We start from the raw sequence: 12846 nt of genomic DNA, 5'->3' as shown, positions 1-12846 counted from the left end.
TTTGAAACATTAAACACAATATTTAAAATCAAAATTGTCTTGCTTTTGGGCATTTTTGTTACTTGAATCATTATTGCTGTTATTGTCATATCAGTAAATGTGAAAATAAAACTTAAAAAAAGTTAGTTTGTCTGCATTTATTAAGCTTACAAAAGGAGCAGCTCGTGAGATGAAGAGAGGCCTCCAGAGGGCACTGTGCTTCAACAACAGTACTGTACATACTGTACTTCATACATGCTGAAAAAAAGGATTTTGTGGTGAAGTAAATATAGCAGAAAAGATTAAGTACTTTCTACATTGAATAAGTAAGTTTAAGTGTGAACTTGAAAATATTAAGTAAATTCTACATACAAACATGTAAAAATTAGCTCTAGTTTATAAGTAATAATATTTAATGTTGTTTGTTATTTTTACAATGTGTCATGTGTTAATCCTAAAGTAGAAAACTTTGGCATATTTATTTGCTAATTTAAGCAAATTTCAAATAAGTAAACTAGTAAATAAGTAAATTTTACTTTTCGAAGCTGGTGTTCCCAACATACACTAGTCTTGTATAATTAATGAGCTTGCATGGTTTATTTACAATGTTTTATTTTTCATTTTTCTGTAACGTTTGGAAACGTATGTTCATTTTCTACTCAAAATTACCTGTTCATGATCAAAAAATTTATGTGTTGATGTAACCGTCATGGTGTTCTCTTACGATTTAGTACATTTGACATTGCGTTATTAATCATATGGGGAGTGCTTTCTTATATGACATAGTTGAAACCTATCTACAATAACAGTAATATTCTAATATCGGCTATGGTGTTTGAGCCCCGCCTGTTTTGGCGCAAAACTGTCCGCTATAAAAACAGGTGCACAAACACCATTTTCTCAGAATTTCTTCCTTCAAGACAGCGATAATCTCTTGTTTAGAAGCCCTCTACCTTCGCCATTGATATACACGAGTCAGTGGGCAGAATCTTCACGGGAAGACTTTCCGCTCCCCTGCAGTGCTCCGGCGAACATCACACCGCCTCGCCACTTGACGCTTCGCTGGTGAAAGGGCCTCAGCATCCTGATTCCCCGCAGCGTTTTGACAGGTTTTGTGTATCCTTACAAAGCAATTGTATATTGTGTATTGTATACTGTGTGATATAAATATATATTTATTTATATATTTATATATTTAAAAGAGTCACTTATGTGTTTGCGTCTTTTTAAAGATACTGTTCTGTAAGTGTTCCTTGTGCGAGAGGCACATCCTGCCGTCAGATCAGCATGAGAACTGTGTTTACTGTCTGGGCCACGCCCGCGCAGAGTTAGCTCTCATGGAGACAGACTGTCCTCACTGCGAGGGCATGAGTCTCAAGACGCTTCGCTCGTGAATCGCCCTCGTTCTGAGGGATGATTCAGCCTCATGCGCCCTCCCACCTGCCTCTTCTGCGATACCGTAGGATTCACACGAGGAGGCACAGTGGGGCCGCGAGGTCAAGCAGGATGAATTTGATGTGGTCCTCGTGCCGGCACACGCCCCACGAGCCCCTCAATCTCCACAAAGTGCATGTTTTCCGATACGCTATGTGCAAGATGAGTTTTCACCCTCTGGAAGAGCGCACGGCCTATTCTCGTTCAGCGGTTCTGACGCTGGGGATGATAATGACTATGTCATATCTCTCGCTGCATCAGGCGAGTGGTCAGCAAGGGCGAGGAGCGTGCATGCGCCACTGACAGAGAGATGCTCTGCATCCTTATAAGGGCGGTCAAAGTGCTTAACCTTGAGTGGTCTCCCCCAGAGGAAACTGAACAGTCTCACCTTGATGAATGGTTCCTGCAGTACAGACGCTGTCAATTGGCCGCGTCTCGCAAATCTGCCCCATTCTTCCCCGAAGTTCATAATGAACTGTCTAAGTCCTGGTGCCGGCCGTTCTCAGCATGCTCGCACAGTGACTCTCTAATGTGGATCATAGGGAAGAAAACGGTAATGCCCAACTACCCCCTGTGGAGGAGGTGGTAGCAGCACACCTCTGCCCAGCGAGCAAAAGGGCATGGAAATCATGCCCCATACATCATTCCAAGCCGTGTCGACAAAAGTCCGCACTGGCTATAAAAGCTTACTCAGCGGCAGGGTGATATCGGGCGAATGGAGACTTCATCCTCAAACTGTATTGAGGATTTGGGAAATGTTCAGCAAAGCAGAAATCGATCTATTTGCCTCAGTGAGGAATACCCACTGCCCCCTCTAGTACTTGAAGTCCCAAGCCCCGCTAGGAGCAGATGCAATAGCCCACAAATGGCTGGCAAAATGCAGATATGCGTTTCCCATGGTGTGCCTGATGCAGGTCATATGCAAAGTCCGAGAGGACAAGGAAATTATTCTGTTGGTTGAGCCGAAATGGCCCAACCAGCCATGGTTTCCTGAAATGATAGAGATGCTGTACAGCTCGCCATGGGAAATACCGCTAAGGAGGCATCTCCTCTCTCAGACACACAGCACAATCTGGCATCTCCAGCCCAAGCTGTGGAACCTGCATGTGTGGCCCCTGAACGGAGCGCACTAAACATGCCAGAACTGACACATTCAGTCATGAACACCATTTTACAGGTCAGAGCACTGTCCACGAGATGCCTCTACATGCTAAAATGGAAATTGTTCACTGATTGGTGTCTCTCACATGGCAAAGACCCAGTAAACTGCCCCATACGTGAAATTCTCATATTTATTCAAGAGCGATTAGACGCAAGACTCACCCCATCAACGCTCAAAGTATATGTGGTGACTACATCTGTGTATCACGCACATGAAGCCGGCACCACTATAGGCAAAGATGATTTAATCATAAAGTTCCTTAAAGGAGCAAGACAATTTAACAGTCCCGACTTGGGACATAACTTTAGTCCTAAGGTCCTAATCAAACCACGCCCTTCAGAGCACAGGTGGTTCACCTTCAGGCCTTCTGCCCTCCTCCATTTAATTCGGATGAGGAACAATCATTGCATTTCTTATGCCCTGTGCGGAAGCTACACACATACGTTGAACATACCCGCCAGTTCAGACTGTCTGATCAGCTCTTTATATGCTATGGAGGACGCACGAAAGGAATGTCCGTCTCCAAGCAAAGACTTTCTCACTGGATAGTCGATGCAATTGCCCTGGCTTATGAGTCGTAGGGTAAGACTTGCCCAAATGGTGTTAAAGCACACTCAACAAGAGGCATGACCTCCTCATGGGCATGGACGAATGGTGTGTCCTTACAAGACATATGGGTTTTCTTTGCAGCAGGATGGTCTTCTCAAAACACATTTGCAAGTTTTTACAACCTAGAAGTAACGTCTCTCTCTTCACAAGTCTTCTCTGTTTAGAGCACTTGCTATTCATTGGCCAAATATATATACATATGCTCCTCCCTTTAAGGACCAGCTCCCCATCTTTTTACACAACCGCCTGCATTCAGGCCATTGTAATTTACCATAAGTCACAAGCACTTGCATTATAAATTAACTCCCTTCCTGACTGGGTTCGTGAAGGAGTTAACTCATACTATATGACTATAGTTCATATATTCATTCTGAGTGCATCCCTCCTGGCCCAACACAAGGGTCACTCACTGCGGCATACTCATGTTGGTCGCCGTCCCATGAGACTACAGCATCAGGATTCCTTTCTGGAAGGTTATATCTTGTAGTTTGGCGTGATGGGATTCTGTTCCCCATATGCATTAATAAACGCAATGTCAAGTGTACTGAGTCGTAAGGGAACGTCTCGGTTACCTACGTAACCTCAGTTCCCTGAGACGAAGGGAAAGAGACATTGCGAATGCTAGCCGCACTACAAGACTCAGAGTTCTTGAGGCACGAGCGATGAGCTCCTTGTTCTCAGTCAGAAATTCTGTTTTTATAGCGGACAGTTTCATGCCAAAACAGCCAGGGCTCAAACACCATAGTCAATATTAGAATATTGCCGTTATTGTAGAGTGGTTTCAACTAGGTCGTGTATGATGGCACTGTCCATATGCGTTAATAAATGCAATGTCTCATTCCCTTTGTCTCAGGGAACCGAGGTTACATACGTAACCGAGACGTTTTGTGCACCAAGCTGCATGCACAGCTATAGATGTTGCTTCTATTGCTGGTAATGTAGGGTGATATTGGTTCATAGACTACATAGCATTCAATAAGTTTCCTTGTGGGAGGTTACTGTATGTCATTTATTACATGATTAAACATATACTTTTGAGGGAATTGTTAAGCGTGACATGTTCTAATAAGATGTTTATATGTTTATTTAAGTACCTTGTATAACACTGAATTTACTAAAATGTTTAGGTAAAATTTACTCACTTTAATCGCTATTATGTCATAAAGATAATTAGATTTTACTTGGTTTTATACCATTAGGGGCAGTGGTGGCTTAGCGGTTAAGGCTCTGGGGCACTGCTTAGAAGGTTGGGGGTTCAAGCCCCAGCACTGCCAAGATCCCACTGTTGGGCCCTTGAGCAAGGCCCTTGATCCTATCTGCTCCAGGGGCACCATATCATGGCTGACCCTGCACTCTGACCCCAGCTTAGCTGGGATATGTGAAAAAAGTATTTCACTATATATGTGTGATAAATAAATAAGATTGACTTAAAACAGTGTGCAAAAACTTGCTTGAATTTTTTTTTTTTAGTGCAGTACTTCAGTAATGCATATTATTTTATAGGCCAGTCATTTAGTCATTTATAATGTAAAGGTAAGTCTTACATTTTTGTTACATAAAACCAATATACTGTCTGCATTTGAACATTGCATGTTGCACAACAAAGCAAAATGTTAAAATTAGTTTCACTGTTGTAAGTACAATGTTTATTGAAATCTAGGTGGAGAAATGTAATTGTACTTTATTGAACTTTTATTGTAAATACATTCCAAACATATGTGGACAAATGTATCTTTATGTAGGGGAGCAGTTATTAGGGAGATGTTGTGGTTAGTATAATAATTATAATAGTTTACGGAGATTTATGGAAATTCTGTAATATATCAGAGCTCTGACAACAGAAACAATAACTAGAAATGCTTTGAAATATCGGACGCACCTCATTTCAACCTTAAACCTTTCACACTGCAAAGATGAGGTATGTCAGACCCCTCTAGTGTTGACATGGCCTTCTTTACCTCATTTGGATTCCACTCATCTCTGGGGTGATAAACAGCTTTGACTACAAATGTCAGATCACATTACACACAATATGCACCTATGCATAGATATGCACATTTTGTCAGACCATAAACAATACAAAGGTGGTTGACACTCTACAGGCCAGCATATGAAGAAACTGAATTGCGGATAAATGGACACATGTCATGCATAACTTAAATATGCTTGAAAGGGGCTTTAAATGATATTTTACTTATATTTTATTTATATTGTGTTTAATATGATTCTTTTGTAAACTGAAATTATATCTCAGATATGTCAAATCAAGCACTATTTCCTCTGACCAGGTCCTTTCTCACCCTCCCCATCTCTCTCTCGTATACTCTTTGGATGCGGCTCCACCATATATAGCTGTAGGAAGGTTGTGCTAATATAGCTTAGGCTATACCACATCTAATTTGAGAAGACTATTCACTAAGCAGCTTTAGCATGGTTTTTAAATGCAAGCAGTGGATAAAAAATATATACCGTATCATATACACAAGAGTAACAGTGGTCATAAAATTTGGGTGTGCATGTCGTCCACCAAAATTGCATTTGTGTAGTGACAGTTTAAAACATAATAATAAATGTATAGAATTCAAAACATTCTCACTATGCACAGTATACACATAATACACAATATACATATACAACACAGTATACAGAATGTGCAAGTTCTTTGCAGTTTCAGTGGCAGTTGCAGGGCTTTACAATATACAAAGTATACATGTGATACATATGAAATGTGCTGATGCAATGGTCCTTTAAAATAATATATTGACATTTCACAACTAACTAGAACACAAAACATATTTTTACTAAATGGATGCCAAGGAAGTATAAAATTATTGTTAAATCATGTTACTAATAAATACAACATTGTTGTCTACAGTAGTGCAGTAGAAGTTACAGATGGTTTTGAAGTATCTTCAGAGAAGAAGTTCAGAGGACAGTGGTTAGGGCCCATTTGCCTTGATTAACAGTAAGAAACCCCTTAAGTTAAGAAAACCCATTGTAATAATTGTAAGGCTATTGCAACTAAGGGTTTTCTTAACTTAAGGGGTTTCTTGCAACTGACTGCAGGCCTTAAATAAAGAGGGAACATCGATTGTTGTTTTATAATACAGAGATGCAGTGCTTTTGGTTTGAAATAATTTTGCTGTCCATCCATAACACTGGTACTCCCAATAATTGCAAAGAAATGTACGCGGTTGAACTAATCTACAGGAAGAGTGAGCTGAAATCTTACAAATAAAAATATTATTTAGCTGAAGATGTTGGAAGTATCTAGAGTAAGATAGGAGAAGGAAACAAGTGAAGGAGAAACTCGCAAGATATCAAATGAACCTTAAGAAGGAAAAGAATGCATAAACAGTTGGACAGAAGTAGACAAGAAAATGACTGATGAATTGAACAGAAAAGAAAAGCAGAGTGCAAGGAGCAGACAAGTCTGTTTTGCTATTTCAGTCCCTCTCAGCTGTCCCTTCAGCATGTTGCCCCCTCCTTCTCTTAAGCCTCAAATTTCCCTTCTATGTCCCCTACCAACCCCTCTCTGAGCCGTCCTATGCTTGTGTCCACTAATCATCCCAAACTGAGGATGAGAAGAGAATAATATACCCGCACACAGAGCAGCTTCCCTTGAGCCACCACAAATCAGATCTCACGATTTCTATTAATGAGTGACTGCAGATAAGAAAGTGAAAAATGGGCATGGCCATATGGTGGTGGAGGTTGTGGAGATGGGAAGGGGAGGTCAGACCTCTATCTTATGGCATCACTATACTTGGAAATGCATTAAAACCTATTTTCGATTAGGGCCAATTTAGAAAGTGGTGAGGGCAAGGGTTAAGAAGCCAGAATGAATTCTTATATACCAGATAGAGGCATGTACACATCCTTAGAACAATTAGTCTCTATTACTGTAAGTCCCCAACCCCAGTGTTTCGGTTTTAGAGTTGTTATATAACTGCATATAATTTTTCATGTTTAATCCCATTCATTTCAAGAGTTATGTGATTGTCCGTGCTAGCATGTGAGTGTCTGAAGCCCAAACAGTCCCTTATGTCTCCATGTCCATATTAGTCTACATGAGACATGAGGACTGCTGCCACATCCCTGGAATATCAGATTTATCCCATTCCAAGACTTACATAGCTATTTCTGATCACTGTAAGATGATAGGGTATCCCACCCTCTGTTCCTTCATCTCTTTCCCCCTACCTCATCTCTCCCCCCCCCCCCCCCCAAGCCCCCCCCAAGCCCCCCTCCCCCAGCCTTCATAGATTTCCCTTGGTCTCTATCTGCTATTTCCCAAGCCACACTTAAGGTTGGATCTATAATTAGCAAGAGGCCTTGTGTAGTATATAAGCCCAGGGAGAACAGGTCACTACGCGGCTTCAAACTATCTTCACTTCTTGTGCTTCTTAGGCTTCACACCGTCACATACCGTCTCGACATGGTGAGTAACCTGTAGTTTAGCGGTTACCTGTCCACCTGTCCATCTAGGTGGACACATAGGAACCAAGGAAATAATGACACACACCTGAGGCTGTAACACTCTCAGCATGTTCATATGGATAAGAGCTCAATTTTTAGCATCTTATTCTTGGATACTTCAACTGTGGACTTACAATATGACATTGCTTTTTTGTCCCGAACCTGTTTTTGGAACCAGGACGTTAGGATTTAGGCTGCAAAACTGAGCGATTTTACTCTGTTCAAAATTATTATTATTATTTTTATTTTTTTATTATTTTTATTTTTTTTATGAAATAAAACACTTTTCATAAATTAAGTTTCATAAATGATTATTATTATTTTTTTAAAAACAATTTGGAAGGGATGTCATATAATATGAAATAGATTTTCCATAGATAACATATTGCTAGCTAATGCTAGATAGTAGGTACCATTCAACAGTTGACAAAAACTGTAAATAATGACAGACCCTTGAAACTTCATTATTTATTGATTATACCTGTGGTCTATAGATCATTATTTGGATGTATATCACACATATAAAATGTATTGTTTCATTCATGTGTAGCTATTCATGATTTTATTTGAAATAATCAATGTACAGTAAGCCACAGTGTGCTCGCTAGAATGTGTTAAAGCAGAACAAAACTCCAGCTTTGTTCTGAGAATTTGGTGTGTGTAAAAGGTGCTATGTGAGGCAATGCAATGTAAATGTCTGTAACCATTAGCTGATTTTGAAATTGCATCAACATGTATTAGTGTCAACACAGAGGAAATATCCACTTGATGCATTATATGTGTGTGCAAGTATGCTTTTGTAATGTGTTTTCAGATAGCTGTGCTGCTAAATGCTAAAAATGCTATATTTGTGCATATCTAGGCACCCAAGAAGGCCAAGAGGAGGGCAGGAGGAGGAGAAGGTTCCTCCAATGTCTTCTCCATGTTTGAGCAGAGCCAGATTCAGGAGTACAAGGAGGTGACAATCGTTATCTTGGACTGAAAGGACTTTATTTTAATGTGTCCTTGTTACAGTGTAATTACAAAAGTAATTACTGATTATTACTAATTAACAACATGTACTTACTATAGGTTTAGGTTTAGGGTAAGGGTTTGGTTTAGGGTTAGTTGCTTGTAATTATTCATAATTAACTGTTATTACTATAGTAAATGCATGTAATATGTGTAACAAGGACACATATTAAAATAAAGTGTTACCTTTTTTTAAGGTTTATGTTGAAGGCCAGATTTAGTGGTTGCAGGAAAGGTACATTAAATGTACATTAGCTTTCTGATTGGGCCTTGAAATGACAAGAAAAGTGCACAAAGGAAAGGCTGGCAAATAAGTAGTCGTCCCTCCTTATCATTCTTCAAAATCATGATTAATGTCAATCAGCATCATTATATAAGACAGTAAGTAAATAGTGTGCATATCTGTGTGTATGTGTACACGCTAAAAGTGTAAGGTGACAGTGGAATTTGTGTTAAGTCTAGGTAATGTGTGATTGAGCTAAGTAAGGATATGAAATGGTTTGGGTAGTTTGTAAGTGATATAGCTGTCTCAAGTGCTACTTCAAATGTCTGACATTTCAGTTGGGAACACTTCTCACAGATGGAAAGATGCATCAGGGAGGGTCTCTGTGGGAGCCGGGTGGGGGTTAGCAGCTGTCGTTATATATTTAAGCTAAAGGGGGTCATCTTGTGTTTCATGTGACTGAGAAAGGAAATTTTTCTAGAGTCAGGCAAGAGATAAAAGCTAACAACAGAATGGAGATTGAACATAAAAGAATTTAAAAAATCCAATCCAATCAAAGTTCCTTGAGTCATAGGTTCACAACCATTACCACTGGTTGGTCTCTAATTTCTATCATGACTAACACCTGTAACAATGTTCTTGATTTCTTTTTCTGTTTGACATCCACAGGCTTTCACAATCATTGACCAGAACAGAGACGGTATCATCAGCAAAGATGACCTTAGGGACGTGTTGGCCTCAATGGGTAAGTCAGTTTATATCCCATTCCAGTTTATGTTCTTTGAACTTATCATCATGAATCTGTGATCACTCATTCCTGTGCTGATTATCCTCATCATTCTATAGGCCAGCTGAATGTGAAGAATGAGGAGCTGGAGGCCATGATCAAGGAGGCCAGCGGCCCAATCAACTTCACCGTTTTCCTGACCATGTTTGGAGAGAAGCTGAAGGGTATGCAAAAGCTGTTTTTTTCTCTGGACCATTGTTGTATTCAGCTCTTTGCAAGTGTGATGTAACTTGCTCTCCCTGTCTCTGAAAGGTGCTGACCCAGAGGATGTCATCGTGTCTGCCTTCAAGGTGCTGGACCCCGAGGGCACTGGCACCATCAAGAAGGAATTGTGAGTCTTTATTTTCCAGTGAAAAGCAAATCACAGACTTCTAAATCAATCGAAATTCCATCTCTGACTGCCTCTTTCTGTCTTTTTTTTTTTGCCTATCCAGCCTTGAGGAGCTTCTGACCACTCAGTGCGACAGGTTCTCCGCAGAGGAGGTGAGATCAGATGTTGCTCTCCTGTGTTTTTTTGGATTAGCTCATAAGTCAACAACTTGTCACCATTTTTAATGTTGGTTAAATATAACAAGTTCTTTGTTCTTTTACCACATATTTAGATGAAGAATCTGTTTGCCGCCTTCCCCCCAGATGTGGCTGGCAATGTTGACTACAAGAACATCTGCTACGTCATCACACACGGAGAGGAGAAGGAGGAGTAAAAGACAAGAGGAGAAAAGAAAAATGAAGAGATGAAAATGCATCCCTCGCCGCTTTACTCTCCCAGTCTGCTCTTTGTCCTCCTCCTCTTACTTTGTGTTTCTTCCTCCCTTTCTTCCTTTCCATCCATCTTTGTCACTCTCAAGCACTTACTCTCTCTCTCTCCTCAATTCTGCTCTCATTCAAAAACAAAGACTTGTCTCATTGAGACTTAATCAGGAGGGTGGAGAGGCTCATGACCACAGTGTCTGTCAGTGGGGACATGGGATTGTTTTCAATAAAATGATCTTTTAACAACATTTCCATATCTCTCACATACTCTCTCTTTCTCCGTTTCTCATTACTCACCACCTCTCTTTCATTTTTCACTTTTCCATCACTGTCAAAAGCATGCATTAAAGTTGCAGCATCTTTTGCTATTGTCTTGAGGATTGGAATGAAGACATCTCAAGCTCTTTTCTGCCTTTGGCTTAAGCAGCTCTCTTGCTACATCTGGAAGAGTGTTGTGAGCCCACTCTGGGGAAACAGAAGCAAGACAGAGTGATCTCACTCTATAATAGAGGAACTTGTAATCAGTCTTGTTTAGTTCCCCCACCAGTTGACTAATGGTGAAAAAATGACCAAATGAGGTTTGTACTGAGAGAGCTTGGTTTCCTAAAAGTGATGCCAGCCTTATCACGGAAGAAGCGAGAGAAACAGACCATCCAAGGAAAAGAGGACAGTGGGGACTGAAAGAAAACATATCCTCTTCACTCCCCCTCTCCACTGAACTATAGCTCTGTCCATGTCTTTTTTTTTTTTAATCTACCCACTCTTTTGCTTTCTGCATCTGGGCCTGCTTTGCTCTGTCAGATACTCTTCTGTAACCAATAAAGAAAAACACAAACTATGAATAAAACATCTATCTTTTGTACTGCTGTGTCTGTGCTGGCTGTGTGTAATAGGTGCGATGAAAAGAGGCAAATACATTTTTCTCTGCAGTTAGCCCCTGCTGGTAGATTCCATAACTACACCATCATTCAGGTGTTGTGCCGAAATATGACTGCCCGCCAAATTCTGACTCCCCTCCACTTGATTGGTCCTCATCTCTAAAGCCCACCCCTACACCCATCCACAACCTCATTGGTCCCTACCCCTAAATATAAGGATACTAGGGGGTTAAAATTTGACACTACACCAGCATCTATCTTCACTGACAGTCATTCAAAAGAAGCAATATATTCTGATTATACATTTACATTTAGTCATATAGCAGATGCTTTTATTCAAAGCGACTTACAAATGAGGAACATAGCAAGCAATTTGACACTGGAGTGGCTGTAGTAGTATAGAAGCTAGCGAAGAAGAAAGAGACAGACTTTTTTTTATTATTATTTTTAAAAAGTAAGTGCATTTAGTGAGGATTGGTTAAGTGCTCTCAGAACAGATGTGTTTCAAGCTGGTTCTTGAATGTTAAAGCTGGTTTTGATTAAATACAATATGCGAAATACTGATGAAATACAACTTTCGGGAAGCAACGAATAAATCACTTATATTTTGTTATATTATAGTGTATGCTTTGTGAGGGACCAGTTTTTGTAAGGGCTCTTAAAAGCATTGAATTCACTTCACTGCATTTGACGTCACAGTTCAGGATAGTCAGAGTAAAGGTCTTAGGACGTTGCGTGTTTTGGTGGTGCTATGTGCCAGGACATAATTTTCTTGCTGTTACAGAGTGATTAGTCACATGGCATATACACCGATCAACCACAACATTAAAACCACCTGCCTAATATTGTACTATTCTTCTCACCACAATTGTACAGAGCGGTTATCTGAGTTAACGTAGATTTTGTCAGTTCGAACCAGTCTGGCCATTCTCTGTTGACCTCTTTCATTAACAAGGTATTGCCGTCCGCAGAACTGCCCTTCATTGGATGTTTATTGTTTTTTGCACCATTCGGAGTAAATTCTAGAGACTGTTATGTGTGAAAATCCCAGGAGATCAGCAGTTACAGAAATACTCAATCCAGCCCGTCTGGCACCAACAATCATCCATGCGATTATCTAATCAGCCAAAAGTGTGACAGCAGTGCAGTGCATAAAATCATGCAGATACGGATCAGGAGCTTCAGTTAATTTTCACATCAACCATCAGAATGGAGAAAAAAAATTGATCTCAGTGATTTGGATCGTGGCATGATTGTTGCTGCCAAACGGGCTGGTTTGAGTAGTTTGAGTATTTCTGTAACTGCTGATCTCCTGGGATTTTCATGCACAACAGTGTCTAGAATTTACTCAGAATGGTGCCAAAAACAAAAAACATCCAGAATGCCTTGAAATATGCAGGGCGACGAAACATCACTGAGAACGCAACACACAGTACTGATTTTTTTGTAAATTATTATATTTTGCCCCAAGTCAAAGCATGAGATTACACATAAGTAAAGCACTACTGTGAAAAACAAAAACAAAGTTGAG

General features: G+C 40.1%; 1 protein-coding gene across 1 annotated transcript; it reads left to right on the top strand.

The window, feature by feature from the left end:
- The first annotated feature begins 7492 nt into the window (after positions 1 to 7492).
- On the top strand, positions 7493 to 11299 carry LOC127452322 (myosin regulatory light chain 11). The gene is made up of 7 exons (XM_051717725.1): positions 7493 to 7625; positions 8526 to 8621; positions 9567 to 9642; positions 9744 to 9848; positions 9937 to 10015; positions 10119 to 10167; positions 10287 to 11299. Exons 1-7 carry the CDS (start codon positions 7623 to 7625, stop codon positions 10386 to 10388), a joined length of 510 nt encoding a protein of 169 aa, XP_051573685.1. The 5' UTR covers positions 7493 to 7622; the 3' UTR covers positions 10389 to 11299.
- Positions 11300 to 12846: the final 1547 nt, after the last annotated feature.

The sequence above is a fragment of the Myxocyprinus asiaticus genome, chromosome 14, assembly GCF_019703515.2.
Source record: "Myxocyprinus asiaticus isolate MX2 ecotype Aquarium Trade chromosome 14, UBuf_Myxa_2, whole genome shotgun sequence".
NCBI lineage: Eukaryota > Metazoa > Chordata > Actinopteri > Cypriniformes > Catostomidae > Myxocyprinus > Myxocyprinus asiaticus.
Note: the sequence above shows the minus strand (reverse complement) of the source record. Positions and strands in the feature narration are given on the sequence as shown.